This window comes from Neoarius graeffei, chromosome 5, assembly GCF_027579695.1.
Source record: "Neoarius graeffei isolate fNeoGra1 chromosome 5, fNeoGra1.pri, whole genome shotgun sequence".
NCBI lineage: Eukaryota > Metazoa > Chordata > Actinopteri > Siluriformes > Ariidae > Neoarius > Neoarius graeffei.
Window position 1 is genome coordinate 25,061,388 of NC_083573.1, and position 24,701 is coordinate 25,086,088.

A 24,701-nucleotide genomic window follows, 5' to 3' on the forward strand; every position below is an offset into this window, starting at 1 on the left:
AAATGTTCCATCATTTTTCCAGTTAGCAAAAATCATAGAACTTTTTTTTTTTTAAAGTATGTGGTGCTTTTTACATTTACAACATTTAGCAGATACCCTTATAGAGAGAGAAGGACAAAACTGCTCCGTCATCTCCATCACACATCCTCATGCTATTTTACTGGGTCAGGGACTAAGAATACCACTGAGCTAAACCCCTAGAGGTCAGTGCAACATAAAACCAAACACAAAAGACAAGCATTGTTTATAAATAATAAATAGAATAGTGGAAATTCAAGTGTCTGAATAAGAGATGGGTCTTTATTCTTCATCTGACAACCACCAGAGACTCAGCTTTGAGGTTTTAGTGCTGGCCCACCAGAAGGACATCACAGCCTCACTTCCAGTGGATTACCAACTTCCTGACAGACAGGAAGCAGCATGTGACCCTTGGGAAATTCATGTCCAGTATATGCATGCTCAACACTGATGCCCCACAGGGTGTGTGTGCTCTCCCCACTACTACTCTTCTTTTATTCAAATGACCTCTTCTTTGTCAAGCTCCTGAAATGTCCAGATTCCAAATATCAGGCTACAAGAGAATCATCAGCACAGACCTGTCCTCCCTTTGGGACATGTACTGCTCTCTAAACAGTAAATAGCAGTGAAAATCATTGGTGACACCTCATATCCCAGACACTACTGATCTTCCATCCAGTAGATGCTAGAAAACAACCAGACACAAGAACAGCTTCTTTTCATGGGCCATCAAACCCATGAACCTTACAGTACAATATTACTGTGATGGCCCCTGCACCTGACATTTTTCTTCTATTGTGCATATATACATTATAGGTTATTATAGATTACTTTATGCTGTTTGCACTGTGATTGGAGTTGCTTTTAATCTCATTGTACATGTGTATCTATTCAATACATGCAAATCTTATTTATTATAGATGTTTATTGTAACTCTGCACATTTATTCTCTGTACATTAGTTGAACATTTGAATTAATTACTTCAATACTAAGAAGTTATTTTTTTTCAACAATTTACACTCTATGGCAGAAGATATGTGGACACCTGACCATCACACTCGTATGTGAGCCTTCCCCTGTTGCCTCAAAACAGACAATTGTCTCGAATGGCTTTGGATGCTGTAGCATTAATATTTCCCTTCACTGGGACTCAAGGGCCCAAGCCTGTTTCAACATGACAGTGCACAATGCAAGGTCCATAAAGACCTAGTTTGCAAAGGCTAATGTGAAAGAACTTGAGCTGCCTGAGTCTTTGGGATGAATTGGATGTTGACCACGCACCAGGCCTTCTTAGTGCACTTCATCAGTGCCCAGCCTTATTAATGCTCTTGTGACTGAATGGGCAAAAATCTTCACAGCCACATTCCAAAATATAGTGAAAAGCCTCCCCAGGTGAGTGGAGGCTGTTATAACAACAAAGCGGAGACTAACTTCATGTTAAATACCCATGGTTTTTGAATGGGCACATATGAGTGTGATGGTCAGCTGTCCATATAAATTTGGCCATAATGTTTCACAGTATGGTTGATAGTTGCCGTATAACTAATTTGCATAAAGTTTAACTTTGTCACATCATTTACACTGCCCACTTTGCATTGCCAAACGTTGCTTCCACTTTTGAAGTCTCCACCTTTTATCGGAAACTTGTATTGATTTCTGGCTACTTTGTTGGGTCAATACTGAGCCACTGCAAGTGCAGGGTAAGAGCACACTGAGGTGTGATGATGGATGACACTTGGTAGATGATGCATTTAACTTTACATGTTGCTCATGCTCATGTTGCTTATGCAATCCAAACAATGGTAAAAATGAATTTAGCTTTGTTGTGTACTGTAATGAAGATTGGAAAAGTTACATTCTTACATGTCCAATTTCACCTCTCAAAATATATAAACCACTACACATCTAACGCTTTTATACTTGCTTATCTTGCCAAAGTAATTAAACTTTGTAGTTTTAAACCAAACTAGTAAATTGTGTCAAAATGCAGTAACTGCATGTTTAACCACATTATAATTTTGCACACTATTCCTTTCAGTGCATCAATCAAAAGCATTTTATATGTTTAAAAACAGCATAAAAACTGTACAGTTGATCAAAACAGTGACATTCCCACAGAATTACAATCAGGGCAGTGACAACCAGAACATGCACAGTATGAGCCTGGATGCAAAGGGACATGGTCATGTGAAATTCCTAATGCGCATGGTCTCTTTCACAGTCACATTTAAATAAGAATGAACAGAATATAGCTTGAATGTGAAGTAATGAAGTATCAAACTTTTTTCAGCTTAAGTCAGAAGGATAATTTATAAATGGTTCAGGACTTTGCGTACTAAATCTCAATCCTTTTCTTCAGACAACTGGAGGTTTCATCAGTGTTTGTTCTCCAAATACTTCTTTGAAGTAATTGACATGCTCCTCACAGTGCTCACCTGAAAAAGAGCAGTAGGTCACTCACTTTAAAAAAAACAAAAACAAAAAAAACAGCACAAACACCTTCCACAACACAAATGTTGAAGCGTGTAATGGCCCGATGACGCTACTACTATTAATAATAATAATAAATTAAAATGTATCTGATGTGTGTTCATTAATAATTTTAAAAAATATAAAGCAAGTCAGCCCCAGCTACCTGGGTTAAAAGCAGGATTGCCACGTAACCTAAAGTTTCGTTGCTCAAAGAATCGGAAGATTGTATAGAAGAGCATTGTGTCATTAGTCTGTCGTGCAGCATCCAAAAATTTCCGTGCTGAGACACCGTCATGGCCACCAACACTGCGGACAAAACGGAGAGCTCCAAGTACTTGCTGTTTCGACAGGAGCACCTCCACAATCTCATCGTTAGCAGTGGAGAGCCTCTGTTTTACAGACATATACACAGACACACACAAGTTTCACAATTAATCTGAAACTCTTATTAATGCATTCAACATAATCACAACAGAACAAAAACAGACTTTTGTCTTTACCTTAAGCATATCTAGAGAGAGCTGGTGAGCAGGGGGGTATGTGCTCTCTAATGACAGCAGCAGGCAGGCCTAAATCAAAGGAAATAAAAAATGGTGAGCTAGAACCTAAATGCCCAACTACTACTACAAGGCAGATTATGCACCATTTAAAACTGAGAAGTGATGCATTTAGAATTTGCCAATTTTAATGATAGAGCCTTATAGGATATATTGCTCAATGAAACAGTAATTGACTGGTTTATTAGAAATAAGTCAGCCTTTACCAAACAAATTAAAAAAAAAAAAAGTGCCATTAGCAATGTGTGAAGCCTAAGTTATACTTCCTTGTGGGGACACACACAGACAGCTGTGGATACCATGGACACAGTTCTTATTTATACTACTTTCTAGTCTGCTTGGAGGACGTGTTTCATATATGCTTACAGTAGATCAACATTTTCCTCCACAAATTATTTCCCTAGATTTCTCTCCACAAATTATTGCACATTTGATTGTCTCCATGTTGTTTTAAAGTCAAACTGCATAGTTGCGGGTAGCGATGGAAGTCCAGCATATGTGCACTGGTACTCTTGTAGTGTCTCAAAAAATTGAAGGGTTCTAATGTCTGCACAGAGCCTCAAGTAAACCCTCTGATGACAAAATTTGTCATGTGGACATTCATGTACTCACAGATGTAGGATCAAAGTCAAGCATTGGCCTTATAGCACACTAGATTTAGTAATAAGAGTACTATAAGAAATTATATACTAATGTGATTTTGGACCGACATGTTAGCCCTCTCCATCACCATCATGGTGGTGTAATATCCTTTGGAAGTTCAGTTCCTCCAGTACAGTTCCAGAGACTTGTAAAGTCTATCTCAAGACACACTGAAGCCGTTTTACTGGCTAGTGGTGGCCTAACACATTATTAAAACACTGCTGGGCTTTCCTTTCATTTACTCTTATGAATAGTTGCTATGAATAGAACTTCTAGAAGCATGCTGAATTTTCTTAGAACTGAACTCACCAGTGGTTTGGAATCACTCAGCACGTGATACTGGAGGAACTGATGCAGCATGTAGAAGAGATTATGCTGGACCAGAGTTTTGATAACCAGCTCATAAAAGTAGTGCTGTGTGTGATACAGAAGACAGAATGTCAACACAATACAATTTTCCACCATTAGTAAATGGCTGCAGAAACAAAGTGTAAAACAAATAAGCAACTTTCTCTCATGATAACCCAGTTCCTATGCACACCTTTAATACATTATTCAAATGCATCAATTCTGTTAACATCCTAATTTACTTGTACTGGTAAGAGGGGAAGGGGGGGCGGGAAGAGCTCCAATACCAACATCCAATAGCATGTGATACAATAGGATTTAAGCCTAGTGTAAATTGATGTGAAAATGAACAGACGATCTGTACATTTTTTTACAGTTCAGTTTGCTATCTATATTACTTTGATCATTAACTGTTAAATATCAAAAGGCAGTATGATAACATTTTATTACAATACAGGTTAGAATTGTCATGACTGCAGAATCTTGACTTCAATACCAACTTTAGTATCACAAAAAAAAAAAAAAAAAAAAAGAATATGATACCATGGCAAAAATTATGCTTTAACAGTTATCTGTTACTTCCACACCAAAGACCACCACAGACTCCACTTCCCATGAACACAATAGCTGATGCAACCTATAGACCCCTTTCACTGACGTCACCCGAAACCGGAAGTAAACAAACCCTGCGCCATTTTGGAAGACCAACAAATTCGTGATTGGGGAAAATAAGTGAACCCACGAGAATAAAGTGGAGTGGCAAACGACTTAAACAAACAAATCTGAGCTGTTTTATTTATGATTTATTGGCCCAACAGTAGATTTGAAAGAAACCTGTGTGAGACTTGGCAAAAAACTGTGGATATAATGGATAAGTCTGTGCTTGATCTGCGGACACTTTGAGGTAAGCAAATGCAAGAAATTCAGATTTAAAACATGCTAAATTGGCCCCAAGTTGATAACTGTATGAGGAGCAAGCCTCCCAGACTTCTACAATTTAATAATAATAATAATTTAGGATGGTTTGGGGCTTGCTCGCTGCTGCCAGGTTGATTGTTGAGTAGCCTGACTTTTTTTTTTTCTTGCGTGTGGTATCATTGTTGACACGAGGTTGTTTTTTGAACATGCCAATGCGGACACGATTTCCCCTGATGAGTTATGACTTCAGACGCGATGCGTGTGTGGAGTCCGCGTGATATGTGCGTAAGATAGGCTTATGTGTTTGGAGATCCGCGCTCTGAGACAAGCGCAAGCACACACACCCCCAAGGGAAAAAAAGGGACCCCCCGAAAACATCGGCATAGTTCGAACACTGAGTGTAGGCACTGGGTGTAAACAACAAATAATTTACAATGTCTGGGTAGCAAACAGATGGCAGAATTGGTGTCAGGTCCTCCTTATGTTTCCATTCTCCCTTGCCCCGAGTCTTATCATATGGGTCAAACCCATCAATCACAGCCAGTTTCTCCACATACCTGCCCTTTCTGCAACTGGTAATGTACTCACATAACCAGAATTATCATCCATCGTGTCACTTTACTCTCGCTCGTACTTTGTTTTATATTGTGAGTGCATGTACTTGGTCTTCCAATATGGCGCCTAACAAAATCTCGCGGCACGGTGACGTCATGTGAAAGGGGTCTATAGGGAGGGAAAGTGAAACACAGCGATCCTAGAGGTAGCGTTCCTAAGCCGAGAGCCATACTACTGAAAATCCCATAGACCCGATTTTTAAAAAAATCCCACGAAGTTATGATGTGGAACTTGTACACCCTCCAAAAATATGTTGTACATGTTGGGATTATCTACTAACTGTGAAAGTATCAAGTGAAATTTCGCTGTCTTTTAAAAGATCGAAATTGCGCCTAACCTGTCAGAAACGGACTACAACCAAACTGTCTAGTCAGAGTCGCTCATATTATGTCAGTAGTAGGCTTAGCTATCCCACGACCGGGAAGATCTGTGTATTTTGGTACAGAAATACCCCGCCATACCGAAATACTCCGCCAACCACGCTATACAAATCGGCATGTTGATGTAGGCTACTCGCCAGCCGCTACCTGCTACAGATCTGGAAAGGCGCTAGACTTGCGGTGACGTCACATACGCGACGTCGGGTCCATGTAGTCTTTGATCAGCTTATTAAAAAACATTCAAAACAATTCACATCGGTGGAAAAAATAAAGTATTATCACCAGGATCGATAGAGCTGCCCGACATGCACAACATATGGAAGCCATTGTCTTAACTTTGAAGCGTAACCCGAAATGTACTTTTTTGAAAAGATATTCCCATTCATTTTGCCATAGATGTTGGAATGCATCCAGTAGGGGGCAATGAGATTACTTTCCCTCCCTATACCCAACAAACAATATAAACAATAGCCAAACTACCTACAACAATAACCGAGACAGACTCCAACTCCCAGCACCTGACACGCTCAAGCTCACTGGCGTACTAATTGTACACACCTGTTTTTCATTTCACTGCACATCTGAAACTATTTATGAACACAGCTGTTGAAGCAATTTCTCAGTACAGTTTTGTTTGACTTTGCCAAGCCATTTATCTGCCATTGTTGTTTCTGGTTATTGACTCCTGTTTTGGTTTCCTGGTTATCCAATTTCTCTCCTGCCTGTGTGATCCCGTTTGCAGATCAGTTGACCCTGTGCCTGTTTATTGACCTTCATTTTGGATTGTCCTCAGGATTTGTTTGCCTGTCTGAACTTAATACAATATTACTGAACCACAACTGCTTCCTGATCTGTATATTGTATCCAAGTGTGACGACAAAGTCTGAACGTTTATTACGTGTTTACTTCACTGATTTAAAAAAAACCAAAACAATTAAGTAATCACTGATTTAAAATTGTGTTTATTTGGAATAAATAAATAATTGCAGAGTCAATAGAAACATCTAGTCAAAGCTGAACCTTTAATGACTTGATGTATGTAGCCATCTTGAACACTTCATTCTCAGAAAAAAAGGGTACTAAAGTGTACTTTCCCTTTATCACATTCACTAGTGTGCCTATTTGTAAAAGTTTATTATAGTAAACTTTTACCCAGAAAAGTACATGGAATAATACTTTCAAGTATTACTCTAAAAAGGTATTTATCGTGGTCCTTAAGGTCCAATTATGTACATTAAATCACTTTAAACATACTCTACATGTCCATTACTACATATGTATGAGATATATAAAGATACAATACACTTATAGCCTTGAGTGTTCCACTCCAGTGACGAAGAATGGTGCAGTTTAGCACCCTTTTCTGTGTTCCACATCACTTCTTAGTCACCAGCTTCTTACCCTGATTTTCTGTTCCACATTAAAAAAAAGGTCCAGTATTTACAGTCACCCACCTTTAGATGCTGCCTTGAAGCTAACTCGCTCACTGTATCACAGAAAACAATAAGTGTGGAAATCTGTTTGTTTCTTTTGTCATTATCTCCTCATTCACAAAGTGTCTCACAAAATTAACAAATTACATGAGATACAGTGTAGCACGGTGGCACGGTGGTGTAGTGGTTAGCGCTGTTGCCTCACAGCAAGAAGGTCCGGGTTCGAGCCCCGTGGCCGACGAGGGCCTTTCTGTGTGGAGTTTGCATGTTCTCCCCGTGTTCGCGTGGGTTTCCTCCGGGTGCTCCGGTTTCCCCCACAGTCCAAAGACATGCAGGTTAGGTTAACTGGTGACTCTAAATTGACTGTAGGTGTGAATCTGAGTGTGAATGGTTGTCTGTGTCTATGTGTCAGCCCTGTGATGACCTGGCGACTTGTCCAGGATGTACCCCGCCTTTCGCCCGTAGTCAGCTGGGATAGGCTCCAGCTTGCCTGCGACCCTGTAGAACAGGATAAAGCGGCTAGAGATAATGAGATGAGAATGAATGAGACAGTGTAGCACACTATAAAAATATTCAATAAGACGACATTTTATGCTAGGACAGTAGCACAGAATCAGTGTTGCCAATTTAGAGTCTGTGTCACTATATTTGATAACTTTTTAGATCCCTTTACTGATTTAAAAAAAAAACAAACAAAAAAAATCCATCCATCCATCATCCGTAGCCACTTATCCTGTGCAGGGTTGTGGGCAAGCTGGAGCCTATCCCAGCTGACTATGGGTGAGAGGCAGGGTACACCCTGGACAAGTCACCAGATCAGGGCTGACACACAGACACACCACCACTCACACCTATGGTCAATTTAGAGTCACCAATTAGCCTAACCTGCATGTCTTTGGACTGTGAGGGAAACCAGAGCACCCAGAGGAAACCCACATAGACATGGGTAGAACATGCAAACTCCACACAGAAAGGCCCCCCATCGGTCACTGGGCTCGAACCCAGAACCTTCTTGCTGTGAGGTGACAGTGCTAACCACTACGCCACCCCAAACAGGCAATAAACAAACAAACAAACAAACAAACAAACAAACAAACAAACAAACAAACAAACAAACAAACAAACCCAGCCTAGTGACAAATCTAGTTAGTGACTGCCCTGCACTAAATAGACCTCTATCCAACTCATACCACAGCTGCTGACTGAGTTGACTCACTACCAGCAGTGTGGAAGGCTTAACTGAGTTGTGCTTGTCGATATTTACAATAATCATAGTGAATTTAACCAAGTCATATTTACTTCATGGCTCTTCACTATTTTTTTTGTCTGCATTCTTGATAGAAGTTACAGTATTTTGTACATGTGTAAAAGTTTAGTTTGTGGTTCCATGGCACAAAGATGACTTCTTTCTATTAAGAAATCAAGCTACTTTCTATTCTGATAAAACTTTTTTATTTTCTAAATATCTTCAAAAAAGCTTCTTTGTAATTTGAAATTCAAATGGTCAAACAATCAAAGAATGACTAATTTGCACAATGACGTCATCTGGGGACTTCCAGCAACTTTTAAAGAATGTTTTAGCTACTTTTTCCTCTTTCAGAGTCAGCAGCAATCAAATCCCATGGCAAACAGCTTCTTCTCAAGTCAATTTTACAACCTAAAATCAGAAAAAGTTGGGACTGTATGTTGAAATTAAATTCAAGTTAAAAACAAACGATTTATAAATAATTTTTTACCTGTATTGCACTCAAAACTATACAACTGCACATTATCTGCTGTTTTACCTCATGAATTGTGGGTTTCCCCCAAAAAATAAACACTTCAATTTTGATTTTTGCACCACATTTATATTTAAAAAAAAAAAATGGGGATGGTAAAGCATTCATCACTTTGTAATGTTGCCATTCCTTCTCACAATACTGAAAGGATGTTTAGGGACTGAAAGCACCAAGTGATGAAGCGTTTCAGGTGTTATTTTGTCCTACTCTTCCTGCGAACAGGTCTTGGGGTTTACAGCATTGTCATTTTTCATTTAAAAATTCACCACACATTCTCTACTGAGGACAGACACCCTCTTCTTCTGTAGCCATGCCTTTATAGTGTGCACAGAATATAGTTTTGCATTATCTTCTTGAATTTTCCCTGGATAAGACATCATTCTGAAGGCTGCATTTATTGCTCCAAAAGCTCAATGTAATTTTCTTCATAAATGCTGCCATCACAGAAGTGTAAGTTACCTTTGTCAAGGGTACTGACACAACCCCATACTATAACAAACCCTGGCTTTTGGACTTGTTGCTGGTAACAGTCTGGATGGCCCTTTTTGTCTTTGGGCCGGAACACATGGCATCCATTTCTCACAAAAATGAGCTGGAATACTGATTCATCTGACTACAATACACATTTCCACTGTGTGATGGCCCATCCCAGATGCTTCAGAGCCCAAAGAAGTTGACGGCGCTTTTGGACACAGTTAACTTCCTTTTTGCACAGTAAAGTTTTAACTGCGATTTGTGGATGCAACAGCATTGTCAAGTCAAGTTTATTTTTATAGCGCTTTTAACAACGGACATTGTCGCAAAGCAGCTTTACAGAATTTTAGTGACTTTAAATTTTAGTGACTTTATCCCTAATCTATCCCCAGTGAACAAGCCTGTGGCAACAGTGGCAAGAAAAAACTCCCTCAGACAACATGAGGAAGAAACCTTGAGAGGAACCAGACTTAAAAGGGAACCCATTTTCATTTGGGTGATAACAGACAACGTGATAACATTTTTAACAAGAAGTCTGTTTCGTTGATGTTATAACTCTTCATTGATGGAAACTTGAGTGCAAAACTGTTCATGACAACTGCAGTCCTTCTATACTTCAGGAATGTTGTGGGAGTTAAGGGAACAGCCCTCTCCTGGCTCAGCTCTTATTTATCTGATCGCTATCAGTATGTTGATGTAAATGGTGATTTTTCTAGACATACTGAAGTAAAGTTTGGTGTTCCACAAGGTTCTGTCTTAGGCCCACTGCTTTTTTCCTTTATATATGCTACCTCTGGGTGATATGATTCATAAGCATGGTATTAGTTTCCACTGTTATGCTGATATGAGACTGTTGTATGTTTCTGCAAAACCAGATGAGAGACTCCAGCTTAATAGAATTGAGGAATGTGTAAAGAACATTAGACACTGGATGCTTATTAACTTCCTTCTGCTTAACTCTGACAAGACAGAAGTACTTGGACCACATGCATCTAAAAGTAGGTTTTCTGATTACACAGTAACTCTGGATTGCCTTTCTTTTTCTTCATGTGAAGCAGTAAAAGACCTCGGGGTGATTACTGACCCCAGTCTTTCATTTGAAACTCATATTGATAACATTACCCAGACAGCTTTCTTTCATCTCAGAAATATTGCTAAGATAAGAAATTTAATGTCACTACACGATACAGAAAAAGTAGTTCATGGTTTTGTTACCTCTAGGTTGGATTATTGTAATGCCTTACTGTCTGGATGTTACAATAAGTGCATAAACAAGGTCCAATTATTTCAAAATACAGCAGCAAGAGTCCTTACTAGAACTAGAAAATATGACCACATCACCCCTGTCATGTCCACACTGCATTGGCTCCCAATCAAATTTTGTATTGTTTATAAAATACAATACAATTGGCCTTTAAAGCACTGAATGATCTCGCACCACAGTACTTGAGCAAACTTCTGGTCCTTTATGACCCACCATGCCTACTTGGATCAAAAGGTGCAGGCTATCTACTGGTACCTCATACAGTGAAGGCTACATCAGGGGGCAGAGCCTTTTCTTACAAAGCCCCACAGTTATGGAACAGCCTTCCAAGTATTGGTTGGAAATCAGACAGACAGTCTCAGCGTTTAAGTCTAGGCTGAAAACATATCTGTTTAGCCAAGCCTTTTGTTAATGGTGTTTATGAGGTAAAGGACTAGATCTGGAGGGTCCTCAGACATAGTGTTTTGGTAAACTGGGATGTATGGATGCTGTCAGTCCCCCACTCACTTGCTCACTCAAGTTTGTTGACTGTGTAGTGGCTGGCTGCTTTACATCCCAGGGCGCCCTCATGTCTGTGTTACCTTCTGGCTCTCCCCTTTTAGTTATGTCGTCATGGTTAGTTTTGCCAGAGTCCCTGCTTGCACTCAGCACAAAATGTGTACTGTTCCTACTCATCAGGTGACATTGGGCATACCTAACAACCTGTGTTTTCTCTCTCTCCCTTTCTTTTTCTCTCATGAACAGTTTTGCACTCAAGTTTCCATCAATGAACAGTTATAACATCACCGAAACTGACCATGTTAAAACTGTTCAAAATGTTATAATCATGTCTGTTATCACCCAACTGAAGATGGCTTCCCTTTTGAGTCTAGTTCCTCTTGAGGTTTCTTCCTCATGCCGTCTGAGGGAGTTTTTCCTTGCCACCATCACCACAGGGTTGCTCACTGGGGATGGATTAGGGATAAAATTAGCTCATGTTTAAAGGTCACCAAAATTCTGTAAAGCTGCTTTGTGACAATGTCTATTGTTAAAAGCACTATAAAAATAAACTTGACTCTTTATTTGCAAAAACTTAAAATTAAGCAATTTTAAAAATATAAAGTTTATATTTGTAAAGAACAAAGGAGAATTCTATATTAGAAAGACTTAGGATAAAACAAATGATAATTCTTTCATGCTAAATATTATTTTGGTGTTAAAACAACAGTATTTTTATCAATACAGTTGACAAAGCAAGCTAAACCGCAAACAGCTCATGTCCTATAGTTATTATTATGGGACATCTATTGCTGTGCACTACCTGAAAAACTAAACCTTAATAAAAACAAATCTAAAACAAGGGCTGTTGAAGTTAACGCGATAACGCATTAACGCGATCTCAATTTATCGCAATTTTTAAAAAATGTGCCGTTAACGCAAATTCTAATTTGGCCCTGCGAGTCACCCATAGTTCATGTTGAGGCTTGTCGCACGCTGCTTCAATAAAAGTGTGAGTGATGGAGAAAGGTCTGTTAAACGGGAAGTTTCATTTCAAAAGTTTCATTTCAAAAGAAGAGTGTGATTGAGTTGGTTTTGGTATGCACTTTGCAGTTCTAAAATACTTTTGTAAAGTGAGATTTCAGTATGCTGTAGCACTGTAATATGACACTAAATGTCTTTATTGAAGTCCAACTGCAATTTATTTTTGTTTGCACAGTACTGTGAAGTCCTATAGGCTGTGACTGAATACAACTCCAACACAATTGAAGTTTTATCTCATTTTTATTTTCTTTTGTCACACGTCTGAACTGAGACACAGTAGTATGTGACTACATTTTATATTTGAGACTACAGCTCCCTAATCCATCACAAAATCCAATTTTGTGTTTTGTATGTTCAGTACTGCCTAGTATGAGAGTGAATAAACTCCCATACCATTTTCTCTTGTCCCAGCAGTTTTTAACAAGTACTTTTAGCATAAAATGTGTTCACCATTTTAATTGTAACATTTCACTTTAAAAGCCTTATTCATTTACATAGATTTAAAAAATGCGATTAATCGCAATTAAATTTTTTAATCGTTCGACAGCCCTAATATATATATATTTTTTATTTCCTCCCCCCGACACCCATTATAAAATATATTTCGACACACCATTATCAACACCCTGTTGAATTAAGTGACATTTACAACTGTTATGTATTGATCTTTGTGCAAAATTGTAGATGAAGCATTTAAAAAAAATTAAATGCTGTGATTTATATTTTTTTCCTGATTCATAACATAATGGAATGCTTAGAGTATTTGGAATCCAACTGCAATAAATAGAATTAGACCAAAATTAAATTCCTAGCATATAAAAAAAATACATGCCTGAAATAATGCAGATTTTTCTGCAGTTTGTTGTAAATATCTACCACATATTGCAATATCAGTAGACAGTTTATATTTTTAGATGCAAATTTAAAATCCTGACCGACCAACTGACCGTTTCATGTAGTTACAATGTCAATTGCCTGTTGACATTTATTGGTAAACTACAAAACTAGAAATTAATAAACAACAAATAATTAACAAAATATGATCTATGAAAATACTTAGAAAGTGGAACAAAAAGATTTTCTGACACAAGTTAAATACTATCAGTTCATTTGTTTACAAACATTGGAACTACTTCCTCATTTACATGCACCAACATTGATATATTTATATAAAAGATATTTTGTACTAGGTCATCTCGTCTCGTCTCGTCTTCTTCCGCTTATCCGGGACCGGGTCGCGGAGGCAGCAGTCTAAGCATGGAAGCCCAAACTTCCCTTTCCCCAGACACCTCGGCCAGCTCCTCGGGAAGAACACCGAGGCGTTCCCAGGCCAGCCGAGAGACATAGTCCCTCCAGCGTGTCCTGGGTCTTCCCCGGGGCCTCCTCCCGGGGGGACATGCCTGGAACACCTCCCCAGGGAGGCGTCCAGGAGGCATCCGAAAAAGATGCCCGAGCCACCTCAGCTGGTTCCTCTCGATGTGGAGGAGCAGCGGCTCTACTCCGAGCTCCTCCCGAGTGACTGTGCTTCTCACCCTATCTCTAAGGGAGCGCCCAGCCACCCTGCGAAGGAAACTCATTTCAGCCGCTTGTATCCGCGATCTTGTTCTTTCTGTCATTACCCAAAGCTCATGACCATAGGTGAGAGTCGGAACGTAGATCGACCGGTAAATTGAGAGCTTCGCCTTTTGGCTCAGCTCCTTCTTCACCACGACGGACCGGTAAAGCGACCGCATCACTGCGGAGGCTGCACCGATCCGCCTGTCGATCTCACGCTCCATCCTTCCCTCACTCGTGAACAAGATCCCGAGATACTTAAACTCCTCCACTTGAGGCAGGACTTCTCCACCAACCTGGAGAGGGCAAGCCACCCTTTTCCAGTCGAGAACCATGGCCTCGGACTTGGAGGTGCTGATTCTCATCCCAGCCGCTTCACACTCGACTGCAAACCGCCCCAGTGCATGCTGAAGGTCCCGGTTTGAAGAAGCCAACAGGACAACATCATCCGCAAAAAGCAGAGATGAAATCCTGTGGTTCCCAAAGAGGATTCCTTCCGGCCCCTGGCTGCGCCTAGAAATTCTGTCCATAAAAATTATGAACAGAACCGGTGACAAAGGGCAGCCCTGCCGGAGTCCAACATGCACTGGGAACAGGTCTGACTTACTGCCGGCAATGCGAACCAGACTCCTGCTCCGTTCGTACAGGGACCGGACAGCCCTTAGCAAAGAGCCCCGAACCCCATACTCCCGAAGCACCCCCCACAGAATACCACGGGGGACACGGTCGAATGCCTTCTCCAGATCCACAAAGCACATGTGGACTGGTTGGACAAACTCCCATGAACCCTCGAGCACCCTATGAAGGGTATAGAGCTGGTCCAGTGTTCCGCGACCAGGATGAAAACCGCATTGTTCCTCCTGGATCCGAGGTTCGACTATTGGTCGAATTCTCCTCTCCAGTACCCTGGAGTAAACTTTCCCTGGGAGGCTGAGAAGTGTGATTCCCCTATAATTGGAGCACACTCTCCGGTCCCCTTTCTTAAAAAGAGGGACCACCACCCCAGTCTGCCACTCCAGAGGCACTGTCCCCGACCGCCACGCGATGTTGCAGAGGCGTGTCAACCAAGACAGCCCCACAACATCCAGAGACTTGAGATACTCAGGGCGGATCTCATCCACCCCCGGTGCCTTGCCACCACCTCAGTGACTTCGGCTTGGGTAATGGACTCATCATCAGCCTCAGTCTCCTCAGTGGAAGACATGACGGTGGGATTGAGGAGATCCTCAAAGTATTCCTTCCACCGCCCGACAATGTCCCCAGTCGAGGTCAACAGCTCCCCACCCGCACTGTAAACAGTGTTGGCAGAGTACCGCTTCCCCCTCCTGAGGCGCCGGACGGTTTGCCAGAATTTCTTCGAGGCCGACCGATAGTCCTTCTCCATGGCCTCCCCGAACTCCTCCCAGTTCCGAGTTTTTGCCTCCGCAACTGCCCGAGCTGCAGCACGCCTGGCCTGCCGATACCCGTCGGCTGCCTCAGGAGTCCCGGAGGTCAACATGGCCTGATAGGACTCCTTCTTCAGCTTGAGGGCATCCCTTACTTCCGGTGTCCACCACCGGGTTCGGGGATTGCCGCCACGACAGGCACCGGAGACCTTGCGGCCACAGCTCCGAACAGCTGCGTCCACAATGGAGGTAGAGAACATGGTCCACTCAGACTCAATGTCCCCCGCCTCCCTCGGAAGCTGGGAAAAGCTCTCCCGGAGGTGGGAGTTAAAGACCTCCCCAACAGAGTGCTCGGCCAGACGTTCCCAGCAGACCCTCACCATACGTTTGGGCCTGCCAGGTCTGTCCAGCTTCCTCCTCCGCCAGCGGATCCAACTCACCACCAGGTGGTGATCAGTTGACAGCTCAGCCCCTCTCTTCACCCGAGTGTCCAAGACATAGGGCCGGAGATCAGATGAAACGACTACAAAGTCGATCATCGACCTCCGACCTAAGGTGTCCTGGTGCCACGTGCACTTATGGACACCCCTATGCTCGAACATGGTGTTCGTTATGGACAAACCGTGACTAGCACAGAAGTCCAATAACAAAACACCACTCGGGTTCAGATTGGGGAGGCCGTTCCTCCCAACCACGCCCCTCCAGGTGTCACTGTTGTCGCCCACGTGAGCATTGAAGTCCCCCAGTAGCACAATGGAGTCCCCAGTCTGAGCACCCCTCAGTACCTCTCCCAGGGGCTCCAGGAAGGCCGGATACTCTATACTGCTATTTGGCCCGTAGGCACAAACAACAGCAAGAGCCCTCTCCCCAATCCGAAGGCACAGAGAGGCGACCCTCTCGTTCACTGGGGTAAACTCCAACACATGGCGGCTGAGCTGGGGAGCTATAAGCAAGCCCACACCAGCCCGCCGCCGCTCACCACGGGCGACTCCAGAGAAGTGGAAAGTCCAGCCCCTCTCGAGGAGCTGGGTTCCAGAGCCCAAGCTATGCGTGGAGGTGAGCCCGACTATCTCTAGCCGGTACCTCTCAACCTCCCGCACAAGCTCAGGCTCCTTCCCCCCCAGCGAAGTGACATTCCATGTCCCAACAGCCAGCCGCTGTGTCCAGGGATCAGGTCGTCGAGGCTCCTGCCTTCGACTGCCACCCAATCCACATTGCACCAAACCCCTACTGCTACCTCTGTGGGTGGTGAACCCACAGGAGTACTAGGTCATTGTAAAACAAATTTTAAATAAAAACTAAAATGTTTGGTTAATACCACATACCATTTTTAAAAAAATAAATAAATCATCTGGATGTCGATAATTGCGGACAAAGGTGTCAATAATTGTGGAACGGTGTGACATGATCTGATACACTAAGTAATCGGGAATCAACTTTTTTCCAGTGGAAGTTTGAGTAATTATTCATGCACAATTTACGTATTGAAAGTCTTTTCTACTTTCGCAATGGCCAAAAGATCATTACGGTGTCGATAACTGTAGCCGCTACTCTACTTATGCACCTGTAAAACTAACTAAAATTAAGACAAAATAAAAAAAACCCCTCAAATTTCAAAACTATAACAACTCTGGTGTGTGTGTGTGTGTGTGTGTGTGTGTGTAGAACATCCATTTGTTAATACACAATCATTCACAAGCCCATTACTTGGCAGAGTTGTTTGGATAGCACGTTAGTAGCATTTTGGAGTCACCAAGTCACTGTTAGACACCATGTCTATGCAAACAACCTATTTGAGAATTGTACCAAAATTCCATATATTTATTTCCACAAACCATAAATGTAAGTGCATTTCACAAACCACTGCTGTAATGTTAACTGCAATTGTGTTGCATGTTGAGAGGAGACAGAAAGAGTTTTTTTTTTTTTGCAACAATCAAAATGGGCTTGGTTTTATTTCACAAAAAAGAAAAAGTATGGTTATCCAAAAAATAATCTAAACCACAAATGATGACTATGGTGGCACCGTTTTCCTCCAATTGGACTAGGAACCTTGTTAGCATACATGCCATTATGGACTCTGAAGTAGAAGAACATTTAAACTGAATATCTGGCTGCCTCTTTCAACTGGGTCATTGTTGGATCTTCCAGAATGAGAATGATCCAAAGCATACATCCAAATCTACGCAAAAATTATTCAGTGACCACAGAATCAAGCTTTTCATATGGCCAACCAGAGTCCCTGACCTGGACCCCACTGAAAATCTGTGGGGTGAGGTGAATGTTAGTCCACAAGAGAGGACCTAGAACTCTTGAGAGATTCTGCATTGAGGAGTGTTCAAAGATTTCTTACTTTATATTTTCCATCTCATCAAGCATTACAGGAGTACAAAATCAACACTTGTTTTCAAAGTGAGACTGTATTAATATTAAATGCAGGGGTGCCAATAAATGTGGAACGGTGTATTCTTTTGATTGTTATTTTCTCAAAATAATTTTGCTGTAATTAAACAATTTCTATCATGCTTTTCAGTGCGAGATTAAGCTAAATAACCACAATATTTCTGAAACTGACTGTGTGCCTGTACTGTAAGTGTTGTACCTGAACTGTGATTTGGAACTGGTTGAGTGAGCGAATGTATTCCATGAGAACCGCAATGATGAACTTATGTGATACATCCTGTAAAATTAAATAAATAATTTTTTTTTTAAAAATCACTTTACTGTAATTCTCATGTTAGTGTTAAACAGTAAACAAGACCTGAAATAATGACAGAATAATGCAATTATGTATAATTACTTTTTTTATACATATAGTACCAAGAAAATGTATTTACTACTCCTTGATTTCCAATATTTTTGCATATTTGTCACATTTAATGGTTTCAGATCTTCAAACAAAATGTAATACAAGAAAAAGGCATAAGTAAAAACACAATACATAATTTCTAAATTGAAAGTTATCAAACTACTGGCCTTATGTGAAATAATTTTAGCTACATTAATTAATCAACCAATTAACCAAATATAATTGATGACACAAACAGGTTTGAATACTGCCAGGTCTATTAAATCTAAACATCACTTAAACAGAACCTTTCCAACAAATGTGAAGCACATGCCTCAACAAGCAGTTCACTATGGCACAATCAAAAGAAATTCCAGAAGAGATGAGGAAAGAAACTTACTAGAAAGTGTTATAAAGTCCTTCCTAACGCTGGGCCTACAGTGAACCCCAGTGAGTGCCACCATCTCCAAATGGAGAAAACTTGGAAAAGTGGTGACTCTTCCCAGAAGTAGCTGACCTACCAAAATTACTCCAAGAGTGCATAGATGATTCCAGAATACAGATGAACAGCTAAGGAATTGCAGGCCTCACTCACCTCAGATAAGGTCAGTATTCATAATGTCACCATTAGAAAGAGACAAAACTGGTATACATGGGAGAACTGCAAGGCAAAACAAATAAAAGAAACAAACAAAAAAAAAAACCCTGCTGAACAAGAGGAACATGAGTCCCATTACATCTGGCGTAAATCTAATAGCTTTCCATATCCTACCAACTGTCAAACATGGTGGTGGTAATGTTTTTGCACGGGGATGCTTTGCTGCTTCAGGGTGAATTGCCGTAAACAATGAGCCATGAATTCTTCTCTTCCTCCACAGCAACGTGAAAGAATGACCTCCAGTAACTAGAAGAATTTAATTGCAGTTGTTGCTACTAAAACGTGACACAGACAGTTAATAAGTTTATGGATCAATTACTTTTTCACATGGGTGATGTAGGTGTTGCACAACCTTTTTCCTTCAGTTAAAAACTGTTTTGTTTCCTCAAGTTCTCTGCCATAACAGTTATGAGGATCTGAAATCATTTAATGTGACAAATATGCAAAAATAGAGGAAATCAGGAGCAGCGTATTTTTTTTTCATGCACTGTATCTTTTACTGATATTAATTCTCTTTAAATGCAGTTTGCAGCGTGTAGTGTCTTTTATATTCACCTTCTTCTCAGTAAACGGAGAGAAGACATGCGTGTACATGTCTGACTGATCAATCACTGCTTGTGTTCGAACTGGTCTTTTATAGGAGTTACTGAAGCGACTAGGTCCTGATTCCATAGCCTACAGGAAAAGAAAAAGAAAATTTCACCAACTAAAAACTGCTTAGTACAATCACATTACTATCAGGGTTGCTGAGAAACGACAGAAAGAATAGGTTCTATGAAAGATTATCAATTATTTTATAGGTCTTTTATTATATTCACGGTACTTGGTAGCATGTAAAAGAGGGGAACTTGCAGTACCAAAGTGTATGCTTGCTCTGCCTCCAGGTATTCCTTATACACTTGGTTTAGCTTATCAAATACTGTGGCCACTACAAGCAAGTTTCCCTTCTCTCCACCTACAAGCACTTAAACAGATTAGAAAAAGAGAAGACAATGTTTAATCAGTTTAAATATTATAAATCCAGTAAAATATTCTATTTGATGCACAAACTACGTACACACCACCATATTTTAGAGTATAATTCCTTATTTACATACATACAACCCCAAATCAGAAAGAGTTGGGACAGCTGGGACAGTACAGAAAGTGCAAAAAAAAAAAAAAAGATTTTTAAATTTCGTTTGACTTGTATTTCATTGCAGACAGCATGAACCCAAGATTTGTTAATATTCCTCCATTCCATCAGGCCTGCAACACATTCCAAAAAAAGGTGGAATGGGGCAATTTAGTGCTAGTAATGAGATAAAACAAATAATAATGTGATTTGAAAAAAGTGATGTCAACTGATGACTGTGATCATGACTTGGTACAAAATCAGTATCTAGGAAAGGCCTAGTTTTTGAGGAGAAAACATGGGTTCCTCAAAGAAAACGTGCCTCAAAAATTACAAGGGGAATCAGATATTTCACCCCCTATGGTACATAATATCAAATGATCCGAGGAATCTGGAGGAATTTCAGTGCGTAAAAGGCAAAGGTTGCAAGCCTAAGCTTGCATGATCTCAATTTTCAGATGGCACTGCATCAAAAAACATCATTCATCTATAGCTGATATAACCACATGGGCTCGGGATGACTTTGGCAAACCTTTGTCAAGCACTACAATACGGATTTATATCCACAAATGCCAGTCAAAATTTTACTGTGTAAAGAACCAGCGTTATGTTAACTGTGTCCAGAAATGCATTCAACTTCTCTAGGACTGTCCATCCCAAATGTGTTCAGTCACACACTGGAAAAATGTATTGTGGCCAGATGAATCAGTATTCCATGTCTTTTTTTTTTTGTAAGAATTGGATGCCGTGTACTCCATACCAAAGACAAAAAGGACCATCCAGACTGTTACCAGCAACAAGTCCAAAAGCCAGGGTGTGTCATGGTATGGGGTTGTGTCAGTGCCCTCACTCAAGACTCCTTCACAGAGACCAACCCAGTGAGGGTGATCTTGACCTTGCTTAGTCAAGCCCACAGGACTAAACTCTCTAATCTATGAGTTTAAAACTCGCCTGTGGTTGCCCAACTGCAAATACACTTGCCACCTTTAGCCTTAGTCCTTAATTATCAAATACCCAGCCAAATCCTTATGCCCACAAATCCGGCTTGGAGGAGGGGAAAAACTCCAAACAATCAGTGCCTTTGCTCCCTTGGGAGTGAGGGACTTGGGGGTATTACTACCTCCCATACCCAAAGGGTACTTCTTAAAAGTCATAGGGAACAAATATTTCTACACAATATCTATCATCATACAGTGGGAACACAGTAACACATGCAAGGTGGACCTGATAAAATGGCCATTGAACATATGTAACAAAACGTGTATACCTGATCATGATGGTATACATACAATGGTTTAGATAGTCACTTTGAGTCTAGAGATCAGATGGCTCTCAACTGAAGCTACAACCCCAGTTCCAAAAAAGTTGGGATGCTATGTAAACTGTAAAAAACAGAATGTGATAATTTGCTAATCATGGAAATCCTATATTTTACTGAAAATAGTACAAAGACAACATATCAAATGTTGAAACAAAATTTTATTGTTTGAAAAATATATGCTCATTTTGAATTTGATGTCAGCAACACGTTTCAAAAAAGTTGGGACAGGGGCTTGTTTACCACTGTGTTGCATCACCTCCACTTTTAACAACACTCTGTAAACATTTTGGAACGGAGGAGACCAGTTGCTGTAGTTTTTGAAAGAGAAATGTTGTCCCATTCTTGCCTCATAGACAATTTCAGTTGCTCAACAGTCCGGGGTCTCCTTTGTTGTATTTTGCGCTTCATAATGCACCAAATGTTTTAAATGGGAGACAGGTCTGGACTGCAGGCAGGCTAGTTTAGTACCCAGACTCTCTTACTACAGAGCCATGCAGTTTTAGTATGTACAGAAAGCAGTTTGGCATTGTCTTGCTGAAAGAAGGAAGGTCTTCCCTTAAAAAGATTGTCTCTGGAGGGCAGCATATTGCTCTGAAATGTGTATATATCATTCAGCATTAATGATGCCCTCCCAGATGTACAAGCTACCCATGTCATGTGCACTAATTCCCCCTCATACCATCACAGATGCTGGCTTCTGAACTGTACACTGATAAGCCGGATGGTCCCTCTCTTCTTTAGCCTGGAGGACGTGGTGTTCATGATTTCTAAAACGTATTTCTACTTTTGATTCTTCAGACCTCGGGACAATTTTCCGATTTCGCCTCAGTCCATCGTAAAAGAGCTTGAACCCAGAGAAGGTGGTAGTGTTCCTGGATATTGTTTATATATGGTTTTAAACTTGCATTTGTGGATGCAGTAATGAACTATTTTCACAGACGATGGTTTTCTGAAGTGTTCCTGAGCCCATACAGTAATTTCCATGACAGACACGTGTCTGCTTTTAATGCAGTGTTGCGCGAGGGCCTGAAGATCACAGGCATCCAATGTCAGTTTTCAGCCTTGTCCCTTGCATACAGAGATTCCTCCAGGTTCTCTGAATCTTTTAATGACATTGTGTACCATATATAATGTGATCCCCAAATTTTTTTTTACAATTTTACATTGAGGAACATTATTCTTAAATTGTTGCACTGTTTGCCCAAGCAGTCTTTCACAGAGTGGTGAACCCATCCCATTCTGAGAGACTCAGCCTCTCTGGGATGCTCTTTTTATACCCAATCATGTTACTGACCTGTTGCCAATTAACCAAATTAGGTTGGGTATTTTTTTTTTTAGCATTACACAATTTTTTAAAGCCTTTTCTTGCCTCTGTCTCAACCTTTCTGAAACGTGTTGCTACCATCAAATTCAAAATCAGCATCCATTTTTCAAAAAACAATAAAATCTCATTTTCAATATTTAATATATATAGTCTTTGTACTATTTTCAATGAAATATAGGGTTTCCATAATTTGCAAATCTTCACAGTTTTTTGTTTTACACAGTGCCCCAACTTTTTTTGGAATCGGGGTTGTACAATCTGCTGTTGGATGCAAAAATTGTTTTGTTTCAAGGTTACAACTGGGGTAATAATCAGTGTCACTGTAAAAAGGCAAATTCTAGGTGCATATATAACCCCAATTCCAACAAAATTGGGGTGCTGTGTAAAACAAACAAACAAAAAAAAGAATGCAATGATTTGCAAATCGTTTTTGACCTATATTCAATTGAATGCAGTGCATATAAAAGATACTGAATGTTCAAACTGATGTACTTTGTTGAGCAGCTGAAATCTTTGTTCAAACAAAATGGGAAAGAATTATCCTCAAAACTTCAACAATTAAGTGTCCTCAGTTCCCAAATGCTTACTGAGTGGTGTTAAAAGAAAAAGTGATTTAACACAGGGTTAACATGGCCCTGTCCCAAAATTTTTTGCAGTGTTGCAGGCATCAAATTCAGAGTGTATATTTACAAAAAACAAAGTTTCAGTTTGAATATTAAATATCTTGTCTTTGTATTGTATAACTGAATATAGGCCATAAAGGACTTGCAAATAATTTCATTCTGTTTTTATTTACATTTTACACAGCTTCCCAACCTTTTTTGGAATCAGAGTTGTAATTTAAATAAAAATACATGCATTAACAAGTCATTGTGGATTGCATACTCTGTGAGCATACAGACAGGATGACCATTTTGCAATCGCTTCTGTGCAGCAGGAAGTCCATCAATTTTCCTTTGTCTTGAAGGAGGTTCACAGTTGGATGGAGATTCACATGAAGGTACCAAAGATAACCTATCCGATACATACACAGACATCAAAGCTTGATATACAATAGTAAAACTGGATATATAAAATACATATAAAATACAAAACTACAATTTACTTATCAAGCATGTTTATTTTTAATTTGACACTAGAAAATTAAGGAAAAAATTAATTACATTTGGATAGAAACGTGTTAGCCAAAATTCTTCTTACCCTCACTTGCACTGATTATGATATCTGGTTGAAAGACACTCCAAGTTGATGAGTCTAAATGTTAAGGGAGACAGGGAAAAAGGCAGGACATGCTACAAAATAAACTAAATTGTTTTTTATACTATACTGAATAGCCTTGAAATCCCACAGTTGGGCAGGGATTATGGGACAGGGTCCCAGAATCAATCCTGTGCTCAAGTTACTTTCTGTTATCCCTGTGTCAGTGAGGTCTGCTGGTTTCTTTCCACAACCCAAAGAACATGGCAGCAGGTATGACCAGTGATAATGGTCATACCATTGATATCTGAGCTCAGATATCAATGGGCTGCCGAAGCGCGCAGAAGGTGTTAGTAAGCCTGTCATTATAGTGTGGACTTTCCATAGCATAGAAAATCGCTACGTTTCAATTTGTGTAACTGAACTTGTTTCAAATCACTGGTCATATAAACCTATGTAAACAGGAAAAACGCGGAAGAGTTTGGTCGCATCTAACTACAGCCCCAAAAAATACCATTGGCCATGCTGAGCCTAGCTACATTGCTAACAGGAGTGACAGCGCGTCTGACTGCGTCTGACTGACTGGGAGGTCGCGCAAAGCTCGGACAGGTACGGAGCAGCTCTTCTCAATTCAGATAAGAGCATATTTCATTATGGAAGTACGGTGGACTGTTCCTTTAAGCCATGTGGTATTCAACAATTTTAGCTAACAAAAAATTATTTTTTTAATTATTAAAAGGATACAAAGCTCACACTGCACTGAAGCCTGACTGGTAGCAGCCACTGGCCCTGTGGAACAATACCCAGGTCAATAATGATCAAATGACTGGACATGCTAGGTAAGAACATGATGGATAAATAAAGGTTTATGAAATACTCAAACCAGCCCATTTGGTACCATCATCCAAGTCCTAGAGATCACACTTTTTCTGATGTTTG

At 40.4% G+C, this 24,701-nt stretch overlaps 1 protein-coding gene across 1 annotated transcript in view; it reads right to left on the bottom strand.

Annotated features, from left to right (window-relative positions):
* Positions 1-925: 925 nt before the first annotated feature.
* The window catches only part of rmc1 (regulator of MON1-CCZ1), a 75,288-nt gene continuing 51,512 nt past the window's right edge, over positions 926-24,701 (bottom strand). Inside the window, exons 11-20 of the mRNA XM_060921433.1 lie at positions 24,507-24,551; positions 23,766-23,819; positions 23,451-23,579; positions 19,664-19,770; positions 19,362-19,481; positions 17,963-18,040; positions 4,000-4,104; positions 2,992-3,060; positions 2,655-2,880; positions 926-2,454 (exon numbers count right to left, since the gene is read on the bottom strand). Of these exons, the coding sequence (XP_060777416.1) occupies positions 2,375-2,454; positions 2,655-2,880; positions 2,992-3,060; positions 4,000-4,104; positions 17,963-18,040; positions 19,362-19,481; positions 19,664-19,770; positions 23,451-23,579; positions 23,766-23,819; positions 24,507-24,551 (1,013 nt within the window). The 3' untranslated portion in view covers positions 926-2,374. The remainder of the gene's footprint in view (positions 2,455-2,654; positions 2,881-2,991; positions 3,061-3,999; positions 4,105-17,962; positions 18,041-19,361; positions 19,482-19,663; positions 19,771-23,450; positions 23,580-23,765; positions 23,820-24,506; positions 24,552-24,701) is intronic.